This window comes from Acanthochromis polyacanthus, chromosome 17, assembly GCF_021347895.1.
Source record: "Acanthochromis polyacanthus isolate Apoly-LR-REF ecotype Palm Island chromosome 17, KAUST_Apoly_ChrSc, whole genome shotgun sequence".
NCBI classification, from domain to species: domain Eukaryota; kingdom Metazoa; phylum Chordata; class Actinopteri; family Pomacentridae; genus Acanthochromis; species Acanthochromis polyacanthus.
Genome location: NC_067129.1, coordinates 3,572,580 through 3,595,427, shown reverse-complemented (window position 1 = coordinate 3,595,427; position 22,848 = coordinate 3,572,580). Strand labels below are relative to the sequence as shown.

The window sequence follows — 22,848 nt, the reverse complement described above, 5'->3', positions numbered from 1 at the left end:
TCAGAAATTTCCCAAAAATGCTGAAAATGTGGACATCAGAAGTTTCACTGTGAAAACATAATTTTTTCCCCACGCTTTCAAACTTAAACATTTGACCCGCAGGACGACAGGAGGGTTAATCAAAAAGTCAATAAGAACACTTGGGGAATGGTTTCATGTTCAGTAATTTAACAGAGCTTTTATTTATGGTAAAGGCTGCATGTTTACTGAGAATATTTGCTTTTTCCTAAGTCGTGTCGCTGCATTAAATCAAAAACATCCTTTGATTTTTGGCCCAAGGTTAACTGATTTTCACTTTTTAAATTTCTTTACTGCTGCAGAACGCTACTGATCACCATATATAAAACTAAAGAAGGTCCTTTTGCACCAAAACAATGAATAGTGAAGAGAAAAATGTTGGTTAAACACCTGCTGAGTCTAAGTTAGTAAACAACAAAAGTCTAAATTACAGACTAGCTGTGCTGCGAGCAGGAAAAACAAGATTTTCACGTTGAGTTTCTCTTTATTCCCCCTTTACATGGATTCAAAATGAACATTAATTCCACATTTTCTTTTAATCAGACCCTAGAAGTGACATGAAACAAGCTGCCCACAGTGTGAACCAACACATGCCGTGGAAAAATCCTCCATCCTCATTTGCGGTTTTCTCCAACACCTGAATTTCAAAGGAGCTGTTAGACTCTACAACATTCAAGGATTTTGCATCTCAAAGCCCCCTGGGACCAGACAGCGGGGGGGAGGCGTGGGGAGGCTCACCTAGATCGTCTTTAAGTTCAAGTTCAGCATTGGTGGGGTTGATGACCCCCTCCACGTCAAAGCCAGCCAAGTTACTGACCTCGCTGTGGATGAGGTTGAGCTGTGGAGGGGGGGAGGCCAGGGGGAGAGCGAGGGGGAGGCATGCCGAGGGGGAGGAAGAGGTGAGGAAGCAAAGCCATTAAAACCAGATTCACACTGCAGCATTATGGGATACCTTGACTTTTTGATTCATCATCAAACTGGAGTGGATGTTTCAGGTGTTTGTGTGCCGATATATTTACACGTAGAACATCTACAGGAGTACGCTTGGAGTAAAGACTTATTTTCTAACATTTTTATAAAAAATGAGAGATGCAGTGTCTGGTTGAAAGCAAGTTAAGTAGCAGCTTCAGATCAGACTTTTGGATGAGGTGATGAAGCACTTTCAGAAGTGAGTTTTCAGCAACAGAATCCAAAACGGGACAAGAATTCTGCAGGTGCACCGGTTAAAAAAAAAAAAAAGATAAATTATTTAGAATGCAAACAGCCTGGAAAATGAAGACAAACGGCATCAAAAAGGGGTCACAGGCTTAAAGTAATCAAACTGCATTATGGATACAGTGTGTAGGAGGCAGAAAAACACTGATGCGTTACATATTCTACCTGATTTTATCCACCTTTGTAGCTGCAAACTGTTACGAGTGATGCAACCATGTCTCCAGAAATTACATTCAAATACAACTGAGCTGCATTTTCACTTTGAAAGAAGCTAAATTTAGTTTGGAAGGAAGTTTATTTTTCCCAAAATGTAAGACTGATATGGTAGAAATGTTTGTCCACAGAAGGGTGATGGAGAAGAAACAATGTGGGAGCGTTATCCTCAGGCTTAAGTATCATTTCCACTCGTTTCCAGTTTTGGTTATGTGGTTTGGTTTAGGAAAATATCACAGTTTGGGTTGAATACAACCATTCCACGGCATTTTTGAAGCTTCTCCTCCATTTTCTGGGTTACCAGGGTAACACGTACCACCACACTCAATATCTACAGGAAGTCCTCGACTTACAGCGGCCTCGACTTACAGCGTTTCGTCTTTACGTCTTCACTGGTTCATTGGAACTAGTTGGCGAGCAGAGCGGATGAATACTGTATGTACAGGAGTCATAAGGCGACTTTGTTTACATTTCTCGCCACATTGGATTATGCTACATTCACTAACTTCATTACGGCTCCCAAGCGTAAGTCAGACTCTTCTGACTGATATCGTGATGCACGTAACGGCTTTGTTTACATTTTCGCCGGTATTTTCCACCCGAGTTGTGATTCAGTGTGAGCTAATGACTGTTTTCGTTACTGTGGTTGTACGAATATGTAGACTGATTGATATCGTGATGCACCTAATGGCGTTGTTTACATTTTCACCGTAGTTCCGACTTACGGCAAAAAAAAAAATCGACTTTCATCACACTATAGGAACGGAACTCTGATGCAAGTCGAGGACCCTGTAATTGATAAGGCGATGAAATAAATGGCAAAAATATGTTGATTTGAAACATTTTTGCGATTTCACATGTCAAACGTAATGCTGCATAAAATCTCTTTCCATCCCAACGTAATTAAGAATGCAGCTTACAAGAATGCATTTTTAGTGGTACAGGATTGAAATGATGCTACCAAGAAAAAAAAATGGATGATTTAGCTTTTCTGTTTGTGTTTCAAAATGTCAAGGTATCCCTCCAGATGTTAAGATTTTCAGATGTTGCATCCAGTTAGCAGCTCTCACTTCAAAGTTATTTCATCATCTGCTACACAAACACCAACAAGGATCCGAAGCATTTCAATTTAAGAGAAGCAGCGACGAAAGAAGCGTGAACAAAACACAACGCCAGAGGAAGGAAAGCGCAGTTAGAATAATTAAGTCTCTAAAGCAGAAAAAGACTAGCTTTTCTATTCGCGGGTTCATTATCCTCATCAGCGGGAGGTTAACTGCTTCCATTTGATTAATTATCATCCACCGACTTCGGCAGCTGCTGTAATCTGTGGTCAGCTACACCGAGGCACTCTCCTGATGGAGAGAGGCAACGACAGCAGACACACTGCTGCTACTCAGTGTACAGAAATCACTTTTATGCACAATTAACTTAACATTTAAAATCAATTCGGCCTCTACACTCTCAACGTCTGCCGTTTTCATTATCTAGAGAGCAAATCGGACAAGGAGTCAGGGTGAATGTGCTTTAAAGATAAGATCAGTGATAAAGGCAGGCAGCTAAATCATACACGCAGAATAAACTACCAGCTAAACGTCAGGTTCATTAAATAGAGTCAGTATTAACACAAGCAGGGCAGATCAAAGCATGCGGCGCCACCAGAAGTCAGGTCACCACCGAGCTGAAACTCCAGAAGTAAATTTCTCCTCCACAGGGGATTTCAGATTTGCATTTAAACTGTGGAATAATTCAGGACTCACCACACTGCGAAAGAAATTATTTTCCGCAGCAGACCCTATCCAATCTCACACGTTGTCATAATTTCGTGTTTAATTTAAATTAAATCGCCACAAATCAAGAGATCTGTAGAGCTGCAACGATTAACTGATCGGTCAGCTATTCTGGTTAGCTTGAGTGTATTTTAATGGCAAAAAATTCTAATTTCCGGCTTCTTAAATTTGAATATTCTGTCATTTCTTTCCTCCTCTGTGACCAGAAACTGAATAGCTGGAGAAAACATTTGACAGCAATGATTGGCATTTTTCACCTTTTTCTGACCAAATACACACGTGGACAAAATTGTTGGTACCCCTCAGTTAAAGAAGGAAAAACCCACAATTCTCACTGAAATCACTTGAAACTCACAAAAGTAACAATAAATAAAAATTTATTGAAAATTAAATAATCAAAAACAGCCATTACTTTTGAATTGTTGATTAACATAATTATTTAAAAAAACAAACTAATGAAACAGGCCTGGACAAAAATGATGGTACCTCTATAAAAGATTGAAAACTATTTGACCAGAGTGACATGATTAACTCAGGTGTGTCATTTAATTGACATCACAGGTGTTTCCAAACTCATAATCAGTCAGTCTGCCTATTTAAAGGGAGACAAGTAGTCACCCTGCTGTTTGGTGAAAAGGTGTGTACCACACTGAACATGGACAACAGAAAGCGAAGGAGAGAATTGTCCCAGGACATCCAAAAAAAATTATAGACAAACATCTTAAAGGTAAAGGCTATAAGACCATCTCTAAACAGCTTGAAGTTCCTGTGACAACAGTGGCTCATATTATTCAGAAGTTCAAGACCCACGGGACAGTAGCCAACCTCCCTGGACGTGGCCGCAAGAGGAAAATTGATGACAAACTGAAGAGACGGATCGTTGGAATTGTATCCAAAGAGCCCAGAGCAACCTCCAAAGAAATTAAAGGTGAACTCCAAGGCCAAGGTACATCAGTGTCAGATCGCACCATTCGTCGTTGTTTGAGCCAAAGTGGACTTCATGGGAGACGACCAAGGAGGACACCACTGCTGAAAAAAACTCATAAAAAAGCCAGACTGGAATTTGCAAAAATGCATGTTGACAAGCCACAAAGCTTCTGGGAGAATGTCCTTTGGACAGATGAGACCAAACTGGAGCTTTTTGGGAAGGCACATCAACTCTATGTTCATAGACTCAAAAACCAAGCATACGAAGAAAAGAACACTGTCCCTACGGTGAAACATGGAGGAGGCTCAGTAATGTTTTGGGGCTGCTTTGCTGCATCTGGCACAGGGTGTCTTGAAAGTGTGCAAGGTACGATGAAATCTGAAGACTATCAAGGCATTCTGGAGAGAAATGTGCTGCCTAGTGTCAGAAAGCTTGGTCTCAGTCGCAGGTCATGGGTCTTCCAACAGGACAACGATCCAAAACACACAGCCAAAAACACCCAAGAATGGCTGAGAGAAAAGCGTTGGACTATTCTAAAGTGGCCTTCTATGAGCCCAGATCTGAATCCCATTGAACATATGTGGAAGGAGCTGAAACATGCCATTTGGAGAAGACACCCATCAAACCTGAGACAACTGGAGCTGTTTGCTCATGAGGAGTGTTCCAAAATACCTGTTGACAGCTGCAGAACGCTCATTGACAAATACAGAAATCGTTTAATTGCAGTGATTGCCTCAAAAGGTTGTGCAACAAAATATTAAGTTATGGGTACCATCATTTTTGTCCAGCCCTATTTCATTTTTTTTTTTTTTTTTAATAATTATGTTAATCAACAATTCAAAAGTGATGGCTGATTTTGATTATTTAATTTTCAATAAATTTTTATTTATTGTTACTTTTGTGAGTTTCAAGTGATTTCAGTGAGAATTGTGGGTTTTTCCTTCTTTAACTGAGGGGTACCAACAATTTTGTCCATGTGTGTAACTAATTGAATAATGGAGAAAACGATCGAAAAAGTTAACCAATAATGGAAATAATCATTAGTTGCAGCCCGGTCTGACATACTTGTTGCCCGATTCAAACATCCATCTGGTTTCAGTCCAAACAGAGCACACATAAAACCATTTTCAGTAATCGCCATCTTCAATTTTCAATCATCTTGAGTCATTCGTTCTCTTCCACACAGTGTCCCTCAAATGTCTTTTGTGTTTTAAGACTCAAACCTGTTTTCATGAGTCTTTAATAAGCAAATTTACTACCAAGTTTCAGCTCAATAAAAAGGTTAAAAAGCAGCTTTTTTAAATGCAAACTGAGGGGAGCTAACAGATCGTGATCATAGCCGCTGATATCACGAGAGAAAGCTACAATTAGCCCTCACAATAAGTCTGGGAATCACAGCAGCTCTACTAGAATGTGCAGTTATAAAAGAAAAAAAACTGCTTCTATTAAGCAAAATGTCACAAAGGAGCAGCTGACTGAGAAAACATCCCGCCATCGAGTGGTTTCACCTCTCAGATGTAGTTCAGATAAAAGGCTGAATGAAAACAGCTGGAAACATTACGGAGGCAGATCTAACAGCTTGCAGTCTTTCAGAGCACTTGAAGCCTCGTGGCAGAGCAAAAGGGATTTTTTTTCCCTTCATATAAAGAGCTGTTTATCTTTTGTTTGGTCCAGACTTGCATCATTTGTTCGGGGCTGAATAAGAATCACATTTTGTTCAAAACGCAGATAAGATCACACACGACTGAAATAGAAAAACATGTCGTGTCTCAGAATTATCAAACGCCGCATTTTAGCACAACAAAGTCCAACAAAAGATACTCTTAATATCTGAGACGTGTGTAGAGTCTGGATGTCTGCATGTGTTCCTACAGTTAGCTGGGACAGAAAACTGACCTTCTGACCCAGGAAGAGGCTCTTGGTGGAGAGAACGGTGAAGCTGTCGGCCGGAGATCCCTCTGTGGTGCTGTCTGCCGACGCTGCCTTGCTCACCTCGCCCTGCTTCTGTTGGGGGCACAAACAGTATAAAGGTCAGTACAGAATTGAGGGACATGGGATAGATCTTGCATACATTTTATTTAAAGTAAAAAAGTTTGTGTGATGGAAAATTTGTCCAGAATGACATGAAATTTTTTCCTAAATGACTCAAAAATCATCTCAAAGCCACAAAAATTATCTAAAATGACAAAAAAAACGATCCAAACTGACATAAAACTTCCAAAATTGACTCAATTATTAAGTATTGATTCAGCCATTTTGCAATTTTTGTAGTTATTTTGTGTGTCTCTTGTCATTTTCTGTCTTTATATGATCATTATTTGTCTAATTGAGTCCTTTTGAGTTTTTATGTGGTCATTTTGTGTAATTTTGTGCAATTTTGTGGTTGTTTTGTGTGTCTTTGTACTGATTTAGTTTCTTCTTTGGTCATTTTCAGACTGTTTTGTAGGCATTTTAGGTCTTTAAGTGGTCATTTTGCACACCTTTGTGACCATTTTCAGTCCGTTTGTGGTCATTTTACATGTTTTGTATTAATTTTGTGTGTCTCTGTAGTCATATTGCAATTTTGTGTAGTTATTATTTGTGTGTCTCTTGTCGTTTTGTATCTTTGTATGATATTTACGTGTCTCACTGAGTTCTTTTGTGTCTCTCTGTGGTCATTTCTGGTCATTATAAGTCTGTTTGTGGTCGTTTTGTCTCTTTCTATGACAATTTTGTGTCTCGAGTCATTTTGTGTTCTTCTGTGGTCGTTTGTGTCATTTCATAACACAAAATAACAAATTGTATCTGTGTCTGAGAAATCACTTCCAACTAAGTTCGCCTTTTCAAAAACACCTCTCCAGGAAGTGTGTTGATTCCAGATCACATGACCTGCTCCACATGATGTCATTTCCTCCTGAAGGAAAGACTGGAAGACTCCAAGGCTTTCTGACTTATTTAATATAAAGCAGTCAACAGGTTTACTACAATATCTTTATCGATAAATGTCAATTTTACGCATTTGTATATATGATATTTAGAAGAATCTTTGTGTAAAAATGCCATGTGGTGTTTGGTTTTAGTTGATTTTAGGCCTGAAAACAGCAAAAATGTCAACTATGATACCAAAATTCCCACAATTATATGCTGACCCATAAGCAATGCCACTTTATTTCTATCTGCAGCACTCATTCTTGTCGTCCTCTCTGTAGGGAGGTGAGGACCAGCCACACATTACTTCTGAAACTGGAGTTTGGAGTCTGAAAACCTCCAGCGATCAGCCACAACAGCGGAGCACCTCCTCCCCCTCCTGTTCCTAAAACAGCTCGGGCATGTCGGGGCATGAGTACCGGACCTCTGGAGGTGTCCGGTGCTGCTGGCAGCAAAGTGAGTTCATCAGGCTTGTTCAGGCACATCCCACAGATTATCGATCAGACTGGGATCTGGGCCGTTTGATTCTGGCCCTGAGAAAACTAAACTCAGAGATCTGGACTTAACATTTTCTGGTATTAAAAAGTTAGAAAACTGAAGATGACAAACATCCTACTTGTGGATTTATAACTTCACAAGCCATAAAACCCCAAAAATATATATATATTGATAATGAATCAGCGCAAATACAAGAAATCATAAATCTATGAAGGAAGAATATATAGAACTGTCCAAATACACATTTTTAAAATCAGATGAAGCAGCTTTAACTGATCAAGGATATTACTGAGTTGGATCGTCGACCCAAAAATGCTAGGACCAATTCTTTGTCACGTTCTTGAGTTGTGTCGAGGCTCATTGTCGTACCAAGAGGCAGCAGGGAGGATGTGTTTGCTCTACAGCGTTGTTTATCTGGATGGTATGTGTCAAAGAAACCTCCACATGAATGCCACGAGTCAGGGTTTGCCAGCAGAACGCTGCCTTGGAACGAAACAACGCTTTCATATTTTGGCCGATTGTTGTACATTTCACTTATTTTTGGGCACTATTTAGGATTTCCTACCTTAAAAAAATGTCAAAATGTGCTTAAACTTTGTGATATTTGCTTTACTTACCACCTCTATCAAAAATATCTGAACAATTTAGACTGCATCAACAATAATATAAGAATTCATAATGTGACGGCTGCAGAGTGCAGGCCACTGATTGGACAGAGTGACGACACACCAGACCTGTACCGTAGGGCTGGACCCGAATATCCTGAATTTTCGTTCGTGTCCGCGGTATCCGTGTATTAATTTTGGTATCCGAACATTCGCCAAATACAGTGTTCGTGTTCGGCTCATCTCGACTCATCCATTCGTGTTTGTTACCACCACCCGAATGGCCGGGTTGCTGTCGACTCTGACGTCACGCTTCACTTTGTTGCATAAACACAAGACAAGATGCTGAAGACCTCCGCTGTTTGAGAATTCTTCAGTTTAACTGAAGACAAAACAAAGGAAGTGTGCAAAATTTGTGTCCGGAAGACCTGACGAATGGATCCAGATATTCGGGTGTCTCCCCCCCACCCACCCCCCGACGTTACGGGGTGGAACGAATATTCGGATATTCGTCTTTAATAGGGCCCGAATATCAGGAGACCAGAAACCACTATTCGGGCCAGCTCTACTGTACCGTGGATGAATGAAGAGGTCAAGAATTTTCTGTCTTTGGTGGCAGACCAAAGAATCCAGAGGGAGCTGGACAGTGCGACTCGCAACAACAAAGTTTTTCAGGAGGTCTCAGAGCAGATGGCCGCCCATGGATACGGCAGGACAATGAAGCAGTGTCAGGAGATGCTGAAAAAGCTCAAAAGTGCATTTTGTGCTTGCCGTTTCTTACGTTTTGCCGCAGTGCTATGATGACTCCACCATCAGAAGAGTCCGACTTACGCTTGGGAGCCATAATGAAGAGCAAAAAGTTAGCGAATGTAGCACAATCCAAGGTGGCGTACAACCCGAGAATGTAAACAAAGCCACCTTATAGCGCCATGTGATGACGTAACTAGTTCCACGTAACGACAAAATGCCATATGTTGAGGACGTCGTAAACCGAGGACTTCCTAAATGTTCCTGGAGCTCGTGAGGTGGAAAGCAAACTTCGAACACCTTCAACACACCCAGTGTTAACCCCGTTCATCCTGTTCACATGCACACCTACCTTGGCCTTCCCTCCTGCCTTCTTCCCGCTCAGTTTCTTAGCTGCCGTTTTCTTGACTGACTTGGGTTTCTTCTCGGGTGCAGGAGAGACGGGCGTCTCCAGTTTGCCCTTGGCGCCTCTCTTCTTGGCCAGCAGCTCTGGATGGATGTTGGGCAGAACTCCGCCTGCTGCAATGGTCACACCTTTCAGCAACTAAAACACACAAAAACCCAAAAACGTCAGTCATCTTGCACCACCTGGAAGGTAGGAGATCAATCTGAAAGCTTCCGTACACGTTAGAGGTTAGAATTAAAAGCGCAGCAGCTGACCTGGTTGAGCTCCTCGTCGTTGGCGATGGCCAGCAGGATGTGTCGCGGCGTTACCCGACCCTTTTTATTGTCTCTGGCTGCGTTACCGGCCAGCTCCAGGATCTCAGCTGCAGGGAGGGAAACAAAACATCAGACGGTTCATCTATAAACAGTCTAGAGCACAGGTAGCTAAGATAATCACTGTATGAATCCTTAAGTTAATTAACCTTCATGTGCTCTCGTATTTCATGAGAAGACAGAAATAAAAATCAGCAGACTACACGTCTCAAAGACCCAGTGTCCCTCTAAATGTAAGCCATTAACTACAAGGCAAACACCACTTCAACAGATGATCTTTGAACTGTGAAACTGAACATACAGCTTTCAAGCAGCCGCCATATCGATGTCCATGAGCTGTAGTATCTCTAACAGAAGCAGACACAAGCTCATTCATAGCATTTTGGATCTTTCTGTGGATGTAACTGAATACAAATGCGGCATAAATATTGCATTTGCATCAAAAACAAACATTTGAAAGGCTCAATCTGCTCTACGGTATGACTTTACATGAGTCATTTGGCAGTTTTTTATTGTTTAGGACTTGGATAAGTGTTGCTTTATCGGATTTTTAAACACCCACGGATAGCAGTGAAGCAGCTAATGCTCTTAGATCCATTAACGTCCACCGACATGGAGCCTCGCCTGCGGTAAAAAGTCTCTCAGCTGCCAGCAGTGAGCGCTCAGCTGTTGTTGCAGCGAACAGCAGCGTTCAGAACTAAACATCGTCAGCGGTAGCCTGGTTTACTCGTGCTTTAGATGATAAGAATGAAGCTCACCGGTGAGATACTCGAGCACGGCGGCCAGGTAGACGGGCGCTCCCACCCCGATGCGATACTTGGGCAGCCCCCTCTTGATGTAGCGAAGCATCCGGCCCACGGGGAAGATGACGCCGGCCTTAGTGGACCGAGACGTCTTGGTCAACTTCTTCTTTCCTCCTCGGCTGGACATGATGCTGACGATGCAACCAGCGTCAGACTCTGCAGGGAGACAACCATCACAGTCATCAAATCTCAACAACACCAATTTTGTTCGAAAAGATAAGACTGAAACAAAGGAAATCCTTGCAAAAAAAAAAAAGAAAGAAGCAGTGCCACTGAAAAAAGCAGTAAGATGTCGGTACAATACGGAAAATACAAATTAAGCTAAAATAAAAATAGAACATCCAATATAATTACTAGTACTAATAGTAATCCACTGCCATATTTAACTCAATATACTTTTTTTGAATAAATATGATGTAGAAATATTTCAAATAGTTTTGGAACAATCAGCAATTTAATGTTGTTGAACTGATTTATTCGGTTTATACAGAACAAGATTACTAATTTAAAAGTTGACTGTCAAAACAAAACAAACAAAACATGTCAAAAATGTAAATAAAATCCGCATCAAAAATTTATATTTTTAGAAAAACTTCTTTTTTTTTTTTTTACTTTGCTTAATCGCAAAATTACACCTTTTTTTAAACTATATTTAAATCTATAAATAAAGGTAATTAATTTTTAAAAACTTTTTACAGATACTGAAAAATTAACAGTTGAAAAATTGTAGATATTCTTTAAAAAGAAAAATCATTAATTTATGTGTTGACTGTTTTTTTAAAAAAAAGCCATATCTGTAAATAATTTTAATTTGTCTGTAAAATTACTTCTTTTTCGACCATATTTAAATGAAAAAATAATATATTGTTGGACAAATAAGGACTGAAAAGTGACAAATATTTTTAACCTGTTTTGTTAAATTGCCGACAGCATCCAGCGGTAAAGTAAAATCACACATGATAACAGAATACTGTCTGTGAAATGGAAATATTGCAGTTTTAAGGTGATTAAGCTGCAATAAATAATCTGATGCATTAGACTGAGCATTAGTCATTTATCTTAATGACTCGCTAGAACTAATTTGCATAAAGAATCTGATTTATATTTATGGTTTTCAGCATAAATCAGTCTGTAAATGGATTTTTCTGGTTTTACAAAGAAGCTGTTGGTCCTAAAAACAGACAATGTCATGAGATACCGATATACATTCAGCCAAAATAGTGTTTCATTTTTTGGGGAAAGGACAGTTTGCTGCTTTGTCTCATGACTTCCACTCTTTTTTTTCTTTTTCTTTTTTTTTTTAACTAAAATCCAAACATGATCGTGGAGCCACGGAACAGAAAGCAGCCTGGTGTTTATAACAGATCATTAAACATGACCCTGAACGTCTCAGAACTGTAATAACTTTAATATAACGTGAAGGAAACGTTATTCGAACCACCGCTGCTGCACCAGATGCAGACTCCAATTAGCCGGAGATCAATTAGCCCCGCCAGGCCACGCTGTTCGCTCCGGTAAACACGACAGATCCCGCTTTAACGGCCGCTTTTAACGGCATACACCCGCAAATAACCACCGTGTGTCGTTTCTCCCGCAACCTCTGCGGTATTTCCGCGCTCCGGCCAGGTGAAGGTGCGTTAACCGCCTCACCGACACCGATTTCCGCATGTCAACAGCGCGTCGGAGGGTCGAGCGCAGGTACCGTTCACGTCCCGAAACGGTCGCTGTGGGCGGATTACCGGAGCTGTCACACGACCGGAGGCTGTTTTAACGGTCGGGTCAGCGGGTCTGCGGAGGGGAACGAGCCCCGGTGGAGCGGCGGCGGCTGTCCGCTCCTCCTCCCGCCCGTCAGCTCCGGCAGCTCGGTCTCCGCTCTCGGCCTCCGCGCCAGGAAGGAAAAAAAAAAAACGAAAATGGCAACGGTGACGGTTCTCCTCGGCGAGCGGAAACCGGCTCCACCGAGGAGAAGCGACCGCAAACGGCGGCGGAAACGGTAACGGAGGAAGCCGGCGGGTTACTTACAGAAACGGAGCGCAGCGGAAAATGTCTCCCCTTCTCCGGTAACGAGCAGGGCAGTGTCCCCGACTCCCACAATCCACAGCGAGCTGACAGATAGGAGCCAGCGCTGCCCGCCGAGCCACTACCGGGAGACGATCCGCTGCTCGGTGATCTTTAACCCTTCAGCTCCGGTAAACACGTGGTTTCAGCTCCGACACCCACCGATTCCCGAACGGATCGATGAGATTCACCACAGACCCGTTAAACCGCAGGGACTCTGTGAAAAACACACAAAACATAAGAATTTAAATTTAAAGAATAAAAATAAAATATTTTAGTGTACTTTCCTATGTAGAATTTAAAAAAAAAACTGTTTACAGTTAATTTACAGATTTTCTCTGTTTTTACAGATAATCACTTTTACTGAATTTTATACACTGTAAAACAAAACAACATAAAAATTTAATTAAAAAAAGGTTTTAATATAGTTTTTCCATTGTATTTCTTTTTCCTGGAACAATGTACAGTAATTTTGCAGATTTTTGACTGCCAAAAAAAAATGTTTTTAAAAAAATTAATAAATAAAATACCAAAACTGTAAATTAGACCCACTTAAAAAATATATTAAAAACTTTTTCAACGAACACTAATTCCTACTTTCACCCAGTTGACTGTAGAATTACTTTTTTTAATTCAAATCAGCACAAAATATTTTTTTAAATCTCATTTTACATATATAGAAAAATCTGTAATTTTTGTAAACTGTTATTTTACAGATTTACAGAAAAATGCATTATTTTATACACTGACTGTAAATAAAAAAATAAAATAAAATGAAACAACACACACAAATAGACCAGCAAAATCTGTAAAAAAAAAACAAAACAAAAAAAAATTAATTTTAAAAGAAGTTAAAAAAATAAAAGTCCAAATAAAATATCCGGATTTTTTGTATATTTTTTTTACTGTGTTCAAATCAGCAAATAAATAAATAAAATAAATAGTTAAAAAATGTTTTACAAGCCATTGCAGTTTTTTTTAAAGTAAAGCCCCAGAAAAATGTAATTATTTACATGTTTACTGTAAAAAAAAAAACTGTTTGTGTCACAAATACTGTCTCGTAATTTGCTCTTTGCGAATTGTGACCATAAAATCACACTGTTTTAGTGTATTTAATCTGTTAAAAATCTAAATATTTTACAGATATCTTCCAGTATTTTCACTATCTAATGTCACCCTCCAGATGGCACCAGAGGAAAATTCATTATCCCTAAAGTAGCCTTAAAAAATTAGTCACCAACTATTTTGATGATCCATTAATTGAACTGAGTGATTTTCAAAGAATAAAAAAGTAAAAAATCCCTGAATCTGTCTTCTTTAATTGGATTGTTTTATAGTTTCTTTACTTCACCAGGACAGGAAACCGAACATGTTTGGACAAAACAAGACATTCCAAGGTTTCATCTTAGATTTTGAGAAACATTGATGAACATTTTTCACCAGTTTCTGATATTTTACAGATCAAACAACTAATTTAGGGAATATTTGACAGTGAAAATGAGGTTTATCTTCTGGGACCATGCTCAGACCGTGCTGAGAAGTTTTACGTCATTCTGGGTGTGGACTGAAAAGTCACTCACTGTCTGTGTTTGAAAATGACGATGGTTTGTTCTGTCGCTTGTAAAAACGCGACCTGACAAACCTGATCAGCTTCTCTCCTACCTGCTGTTGTATTTCCACCACATTAACCACACACCGATTAAACAGTCTGCTGTGTGTTTAGTAGTTTGTTATAGGAAGTAAATGATGTAAACATGAGACAGAGCTGGTGTAGAAACACACATTCAGTCGTTTGTGCAGCTCCCACCCTGCAACAGGTAAAGTTAAAATAATATTAAAACTAACTTTCAGATATAAGGGAGTGGAACAGCTTTCAACACTCACCTTAAATAGCTGAAAGTGAACCACACTGGTGACCACTGACCTTTAACTTCTTTGTGTATTTTTGGTATTCTGCTTCTATTGTCACTTTTATTTTGACTTATTGTCCTTCTATTGTGACTTTTTGTCCTTTTTTGTGACTTTTTGTCCTTTTCTTGTGACTTATTTTCCTTTTTTGTGACTTATTGTCCCTTTCGTGTGACTTATTGCCCTTTTATTGTGACTTTTTGTCCTTTTTTGTGACTTTTTGTCCTTTTCTTGTGACTTATTTTCCTTTTTTGTGACTTATTGTCCCTTTCTTGTGACTTATTGCCCTTTTATTGTGACTTTTTGTCTTTTATTGTGACTTATTGTCCTTTTTTGTGACTTATTGTCCTTTTCTTGTGACTTATTGTCCTTTTCTTGTGACTTATTGTCCTTCTCTTGTGACTTATTGTCCTTTTATTGTGACTTTTTGTCTTTTATTGTGACTTATTGTCCTTTTTTGTGACTTATTGTCCCTTTCTTGTGACTTATTGCCCTTTTATTGTGACTTTTTGTCTTTTATTGTGACTTATTGTCCTTTTTTGTGACTTTTTGTCCTTTTCTTGTGACTTATTGTCCTTTTCTTCTGACTTATTTTCCTTTTTTGTGACTTATTGTCCTTCTCTTGTGACTTATTGTCCTTTTTTGTGACTTATTGTCCTTTTTTGTGACTTATTGTCCTTTTATTGTGACCTATTTTTCTGTGTGCCCCCAAAATGTGTGGAGCTCAAAAAGAGTCATCATCTCAGTGTCTGTCTAGTGATCAAATAACCTCCCAGATTTAAGATTAAACACATTCTCTAATTTCTCCTCTCTCCTCTCGGCGTCTTCAGCTCGTCTCTGTCCACAGAGTATTTTTAGATCTGGCCTATCATTGTTCTTCTGACTCAGACGGATGTTTGGAAGATCACAGGTGCTTCTAATAACATGAACTCAGCCTCTGCTGGACTCAAGTCTCCATCTGATAGCAGGACAGTGAGTCAGCGTGCACAATACAGGACACACACGTCAAGTACGGTTCAGCCATAAATCATCTGCTGTTTGCTTTTTCTACTGTGCAAATATTTATTTCTATTTGTCCTGGAAAAGGCTGGAAGAGTTGTGTTGATCACATCTGATGTTCAGACGAGAGTCTTTGTTAAAATGTGGCATTTAGACCAAAAATAAACCCAGGGAGGTGATCAAAATGTACGCCCACGGTTTTACCACCTGTTCAGGTAAACAGAGGGTACAAGAATTCACACATTTACTACGCCAAGAATGTTTCAAGGCTTTTGTCGCTGTTGAGAACGCTGCTTTGAATGTTTTAATCAGTCGTAAAGCCATAAAACCATTCTGACGTCCCCAAAACCGAAAAGGAACAAACACATATCAAGTGTACAAAGCAAAAACATTCAAAGAACTGTCTTTGTGGGGAGATAACGGTTCACTTGTACATAGCTGACAGTTCACTGACTTCAACAGAATGTAAATATACTGCAGAGGTTTTACTTTCCTCCTTCAGATTAACAGTTACCATGTATATGACTGATGAAGCTGCCATTTTACAAAATAAAAAGGGACAATTTGTCAAAAAACTTGTTAATTCAAAAATTCTAAGCAATACCAGCCTCATTTGTTAACTCTCATGAGAGCCTTCATGGTCATTTTCTGCCTTGATTTTGTCGTTTTGTGTCTTGCTTTTGCCATTTTATGTCTTGTTTTTGTCATCTTGTGTCTTGTTTTTATCATTTTTTGTCCCTTTTTTTGTCATTTTGGGTCTTGCTTTTGTCATTTTCTATCTCGTTTTTGTCATTTTCTGTCTTGTTTTGTGTCTTGTTTTTGTCATATTGTGTCTTGTTTTTGTCGTTTTGTGTCTTGTTTTTGTCCTTTTGACTCGTTTTTGTCATTTTCTGTCTCGTTTTCTGTCTCGTTTTTGCCGTTTTATGTCTCGTTTTGTGTCTTGTTTTTGTCATACTGTGTCTTGGTTTTGCTGTTTTGTATCTCGTTTTTGTCATCTTGTGTCTTGTTTTTATCATTTTTTGTCCCTTTTTTTGTCATACTGTGTCTTGCTTTTGTCATTTTCTGTCTCCTTTTTGCCGTTTTATGTCTTATTTTTGTCATTTTCTGTCTTGTTTTTGTCATATTGTGTCTTGTTTTTGTCGTTTTGTGTCTTGTTTTTGTCCTTTTGTCTCATTTTTGTCATTCTGTGTCTTGCTTTTGTCATTTTCTGTCTCGTTTTTGTCATTTTCTGTCTCGTTTCGTGTCTCGTTTTTGTCATTTTCTGTGTCGTTTTTGTCATTTTCTGTCTCATTGTGTGTCTTGTTTGTCATACTGTGTCTTGTTTTTGTGCTTTTGACTCATTTTTGTCATTTTCTGTCTCGTTTTTGTGTCTCGTTTTTGTCATTTTCTGTCTCGTTTTCTGTCTCGTTTTTGCCGTTTTATGTCTCGTTTTGTGTCTTGTTTGTCATACTGTGTCTTGTTTTTGCTGTTTTGTGTCTCATTTTTGTCATTTTGTGTCTTGGTTTTATCATTTTTTTGTCTCTTTTTTTGTCATTTTGTGTCTCATTTTGTCGATTTAGTGTTTGCTTTATTTTTCAATAATCTGGAAGCCGACAGGTCCTTTTAGCTGAGTTTCCTGTAGAAATAAATGCGCTCTTCTGATCAAATTACTTCACTGTAGTCCTGAAAAATATCATCTTCCAAATCCTAAAATGGTTCATGATGAATCTAAAGCATTGCAAACCCAAACCCGGTCCAGACCTCCAGTGGTGGTGACAGATGTTTGTTAAACCCAGCAGCTCACTGATGCAGTAACAGCAGCTTCTCAGCAGAGGTCAGACCTGAACTTTGCATTCAAACCATAAAGCAATAATCTACTCTGCTCTGTCAGCAGGTGTCCTACAGATGCACAGGTTTGTATCTGTGTGGAAATATTTAGTCAATCAGTGCTTTGTTTAGAATCAGTCCTTAATGAACCAACAGCAGTATTTCAAAACTAATTATCTGATGCACAGAGAACAGTGTAAAGAGCTCAGAACTAGAGTGGTGTGATCCATTTTTCTGGTCTTTAAGATGCGACAACAGCAAGTTTTACCAAGTCCTGCTGAGACATTAGTCCTCTGATTCAGGATTTATACGGATAATTAGTTTAACGTGGCTTTTTAGATTCATGTCAGACTCTGTGAGCAAACCAAGGTTTTTATAATTACTGACTGAAGCTGTTTGCAGACTAAAAAGAAGAACATGATCACAAAACTGGACAACAAATGTCAGCTGACTTAACCCTCCTGTTGTCTTAATTTACAGGCAGCAAAAAATATTGTTTTCTTGTCTGAAAATTTTTTTTAAAAATTCTGCAAAAAAAAAAAATCCAAAAATTTGTGAAAATTTGCAAAACCTTCAGGAAGAAAATTCCAATAATTCCTTAAAAGTTTTGTTTTAAAAAAAATCCCCCAAATTTGACAAGAAATTTCTTTTAAATATATATTTTTTAAGTGAGTAAAAATCTTCCAAAAAAATCCCCAAAATACATATACATCAGCGAAATTCTAATATTTTCTTTAAGAACATTCACAAAAAAATCAACCAAAATCCAGCAAATTTTGCTGGATTTTGGTTGATTTTTTGTGAATGTTCTTAAAGAAACATTTCTTGCCACCAAAAACTGCTCAAAACTTTCTAAAAATGTTGAAAATGTGGACATCAGAAGTTTCACTGTGAAAATACATTTAATCACATTTTCAAACTTTAAAATGTCTCAATTTAGGGTAAACTTCCATTTACCACAAACCACATTCATGCAGGACGATCACCAGGAAATCTTATGACCGACTAAAATCTGCTGCAACTCAACAAACCACCAGAATTGTGGCTAAATAAAACCAAAAAGGAAACAAGTAATTAATTAACACCAATCACATCATAAGAGAGCTAGCCAAAGAATGTGATTGCTCGGTCATATTCCATTTTACTCGTGCAGCTGATGTCATTACATGTGACATAAATGTACTGTTTATAGCGACAATTCGGAAAATAAAAGACGACTGATAAATTCTCCCACGAGTCAGAGGAGATAAGAGACGCTTCTCTGTGAAGTCAGTGCTTCTAGTGTCTCCCTACATTTATTAAAGGTGGTTTTTACCCAGCAGAGCTCCAAATCATACCGATTTTACATAACGATTACAGTGCACCGACCCTCCATGAGACAATAACAATAATGAGCGATAATGGAGCCGCATGTTGCGGCAGCAGACCGGCCTGAAGGTCGTCGTGGTCAAGGAATGGGAGTGATAACTGGAGGTGATGTTACTGCAAGAGAAAATCTAGAGGAAAGTTCAAGTGTGTGTGTTCATGCAGTCATCGATATTCTGATGATGTAAAGCTGCAAGTTGTACAGTTTATTGTAGAGCATCCAAAATGACTCAGAAATTGTCCAAAATGACTCAAAAATTGTCCAAAATGACTTGAAAAGGATCCATAATTATGGTAAATTAGTCCAGAATTATCCCAGAGACACAAAAATGATCCAAAATGACTCAAAAATTGTCCAAAATGACTTGAAAAGGATCCGTAATTATGGTAAATTAGTCCAGAATTATCCCAGAGACACAAAAATGATCCAAAATGACGAGAAACAATCCAAGCTGACATAAAACTAATTGAAAATGACAAGAAAAGGAAACATTCGGATGATTATTTTAATAACTGAAGAATCTGCTGATTGTTTTCTCAATATCTAAGTTGTTCCTTCAGACCTACACTGCCGCTGAAAAGTTTTGGGTCACCACCTAGACAATTTCATGTTTTCCATGAAAACTCATGAAAACAACAACGTCTAGACTGGATTTATGATTCATTAAATGTTATCTTCACTGGAGAAAATGCTTTTCTTTCAAAAATAAGGATTTCTGAGTGACGTCAAACATTTGAAAGGTAGTGTACATGATTTAAAGTTGCTCTCAAGGAGTGAAAGTTGCTCCGTGCTACTTAAAGTTGCTTTATATCATTTAAAGTTGCTTTATATTAATTAAAGTTGCTCTCAAGGAGTGAAAGTTGCTCTCTGTTACTTAAAGTTGCTTTATATTATTTAAAGTTGCTTTATATTAATTAAAGTTGCTCTAAAGGAAATAAAGTTCCTTTTCAATGAGTTAAAGTTGCTCTATATTAATTAAAGTTGCTGTATAATAGTTAAAGTTGCTCTTAATGATTTAAATTTGCTCTACATTACCTTTGACTGGTAGTGTATAATATGTTAAACTGTTAAAATGACTGTAAGGATCTTGTGTGAGTTGCTTGTTTGTTGTTGTGTTTACTGTGATGAATAACAGAAAGATTCTCAGTTATCCATGTCATGATAACCGTAGATGATTCAGCAGAAGGTGCTTCTGTTTGGTTTCTAAAAATGTTTCACATTCTAGCTGCCTGGTGGGGAGTCTGATGTGTTTGTTCTCACCCTGGATTCACACGGCTCATGGTCCAGACTCACATGCCCTGAGGTGTGAATGTTTTGAAACTGTGTGAGGAGGAATCACAGGACTGTGGTGAAAGTACCTGATAACCGCTGTCAGATGCCTCCTCCAGGGTTTGGATGGCTTCCTTCATTTCTCTCTCAGACCGTCTGTCTTCTCTGTCCAGAATGTAAAAAGCAGAAAAAATTTTGGATCATTTTTGTGTCTTTGGAATAATTTTCATATCATTTCGGACAAATTTCATGTCATTTTGGACTAATTTTCCATAATTATGGATCATTTTCAAGCATTTCTGGATGGGTCAATATATAATTGTGGGATTTTTTTAAATGTAGTTGACATTTTATTGATATCCAGTCATTTTTATTAGTAAGTGATTGTTTTCATAATAAATAATTATGGAATTTGTAAAGACATGATCATAGTGAATATAAAACATTATTTTTTTCTACTTTTAATTAAAATGTATACAAGATATATCTCATGGACTTCAGAAGTCCCTGTATTAACCCCGCTATAGTGCTGTCAGTTAATCTCATCTCATGCATTTTAGTTATCTGTTGAAAAGGACATTTATTGTTTTATGAGAACAAACTCTTCAGACTGATAAAATGTTTTGCTTTTTTCTTCTTGTCAGCACGTTATAAAACCACTGCAGCGACCACCCAACAGCTTCAGCTTCAACCTTCACCTGGTTTAATAAATCACTCAACCGGCAGCGAGAGGGAGCCGATGCTTCCGGGTACGGATTAGGTCAGCTGACCGGGAACCAGCCAATCAGAAGTCTCAAACTGTTGTAAATAAACTGCGGCTTTGCGCTCCTGAAAACACGCAGCAGCGGACTGAGAGCAGAAACATGTCGGTGGAGACGACAGGCAGCGGTGAGTCGGAGCTTTATTTCACCGGTAACACGTCCGTGGAGTCCGGTTCTGTTAAGAATAAAGCCGCATCTCGGTGCCGCTGGTTTGTGGTGCGTTCAGGGAAACTCAGTACAATTTATCATCTTTTGTATTATCATTATTTTTTCATGAACTATTAAACTCTTCACATTGTATTTTTTGAATGGCTATTTAATGTCAGTTTTTAGTGACGATGCTAATAAATAAATAAATTAGTTTTGTCTGAGGTGCTTATGGTGTCTGCACTAACTTACCTGAAGTCATTGTTTACAGTATTATTTTAACCATTACGCAACATTTACATTATTTACCAGTTCTAGTAAAGAAAATCCCCATTTCTTTGCAGCCCTCCACTGTGTATATGTAATTACAGTCACTTATCTAACTCATTAATAATGAATAAGTGCCAAGTTTAATATTTTTAAGTTATGTTTCACTTCATCTGATAAAAACAAAAGTGTAACTGGGTATAAATAATGGATGAACATATGGACCAAAAAGTAATTTAGATGAAAAGAGAAGTCCAAACACTGACTAAATGTAAGCCAAATTAGAAGTGGGTAAATAAATTATAAGAATATGTAAGTGAAAAGGTGTAATTATTTAACTATCATGTTATTACAAATATTATGTTTTTAGTATTTCTGAAGCTGAAGAAAAGAAAACTTCAGCACGGATGAGAAGCTGAAGTTATTAAAATCCAAACACTGACCAAATTTTAACCCAATCAGTAGCTTTTAAATAAATTGAAAGAATATGTAAGTGAAAAAATATTATATATTACACAGTAATGTAATTAAAAATATTGTGTTTTTAATATTTCTGAAGCTTTAGCTTCATAAATCCATTATAATCTCTGATGCTGAAGTGTTTTACTTGATTTAAGACACAAAAGGACAGTTGAGTATAAATAACGGATGAGTGGACGGACCAAAAAGTAATTTTAGTGAAGTTTTCCAACATGAATGACTTCATCCGGTTATTTTAAACTTAAATATTGAACTGAGATTTTCTGGCTGAGCTCAATCAGTAGCCAATAAATACATCTAAGTCTTTATAGTTTTCATATTCCTGAAGCTGTAATTTGGTGAAATCTATCATTTATTACTAGTCTGAGTTGACCAAAGTAATGTAAATGTTGTAAGAATGGCAGCAACAAAAATAGGTGCAAAAATTAAGACAGAAATCAGGATTAAACCTGTAAAATCAATAACTTTCTGATGATCAGTTGTCCAGTAATGTTGAGCACCAACTATATACCTATAAAGATCTTTTACATTCGTGCTATTGTTGTTTTCTCCTAAAACATTTCATTAATTGATTACTCAACTCTTCTGTTGTCAAAAAATGATTTCAGATCATTTTGATTATCAAATTATTGTTTGCAAATAAGACAAATTTTTAGACTTACAGGTAAAAATAAATCTGTTCTCAGCTTCTCTGATGTTTTTTCATTGTCTTTTATAATAATAAATTGAATACAGCTGCATATTTTTGTATTGTTAAACATAAAAAGACAATTTGCAGAGTAATTATGAGCTCTAGGAATTTGTGATTGACATTTTACACAGAGAATGATTACCTTTATAGTTCCACAAACGACTCCATAGATTTATTCCTAATGAGAATAATCATTAGTGGCAGCCTTTACATCACTGGTAGATGTTTACTTTCTTTTGGCCACATTTCTTTGACAAAAACACTCCATGTAGGGCCGTTTATCCCCAAGAATCTGAATGGAAAAGTGCACACAGTAAGGATGGATTATAATAGGATTAGTTATAATCCTCCAGCTGTAAATTTTGCACCAGGCTACACTGCACTTAGATGATTACAGTACCGCGAAAAGATGAAAAAACAAAAAGCAGTGAGGAGCGTTCACCTCAGAAAACATTCACTGAATAAATGCTGCTGGTTTGCAGACCAGCTGTGGTCCGGCCACGTTTGTTTTTTAAATAAACAGCAGAAAAACATCATTTTTAATCTTAATCTTTTATATTCCAAAATCTTTCATCTAATGATCATTTTGGACATTAAAACAAAAAAAAGATGTTATGAAAAATGCATTATCAAGAATAGATGATGTAGAAATATTTAC

General features: G+C 37.9%; 2 protein-coding genes across 7 annotated transcripts in view; one reads left to right on the top strand and one right to left on the bottom strand.

The window, feature by feature from the left end:
• Window positions 1–12,616, bottom strand: part of LOC110951357 (core histone macro-H2A.1) — a 34,593-nt gene extending 21,977 nt beyond the window's left edge. For 3 of the 6 annotated variants that reach the window (XR_007937092.1, XM_022194368.2, XM_051937398.1), the window contains exons 1-6: window positions 12,461–12,616; window positions 10,394–10,594; window positions 9,579–9,685; window positions 9,271–9,462; window positions 6,058–6,165; window positions 757–856 (exon numbers count right to left, since the gene is read on the bottom strand). Coding sequence is in view for 5 of the 6 variants with exons in the window: in XM_022194368.2 (XP_022050060.2) it covers window positions 757–856; window positions 6,058–6,165; window positions 9,271–9,462; window positions 9,579–9,685; window positions 10,394–10,565 (679 nt within the window). In the remaining variant the exon portion in view is untranslated. Of the gene's footprint in view, window positions 1–756; window positions 857–6,057; window positions 6,166–9,270; window positions 9,463–9,578; window positions 9,686–10,393; window positions 10,595–12,177; window positions 12,326–12,460 lie in introns of those variants that run through there. The other 3 variants (XM_022194370.2, XM_051937399.1, XM_022194369.2) reach the window with 2 other exon arrangements.
• A 7,991-nt stretch (window positions 12,617–20,607) lies between these two features.
• faxdc2 (fatty acid hydroxylase domain containing 2) overlaps window positions 20,608–22,848 on the top strand; it is a 33,827-nt gene continuing 31,586 nt past the window's right edge. Inside the window, exon 1 of the mRNA XM_022194371.2 lies at window positions 20,608–20,732. Coding sequence (XP_022050063.2) covers window positions 20,708–20,732 — 25 coding nt within the window. The 5' untranslated portion in view covers window positions 20,608–20,707. The remainder of the gene's footprint in view (window positions 20,733–22,848) is intronic.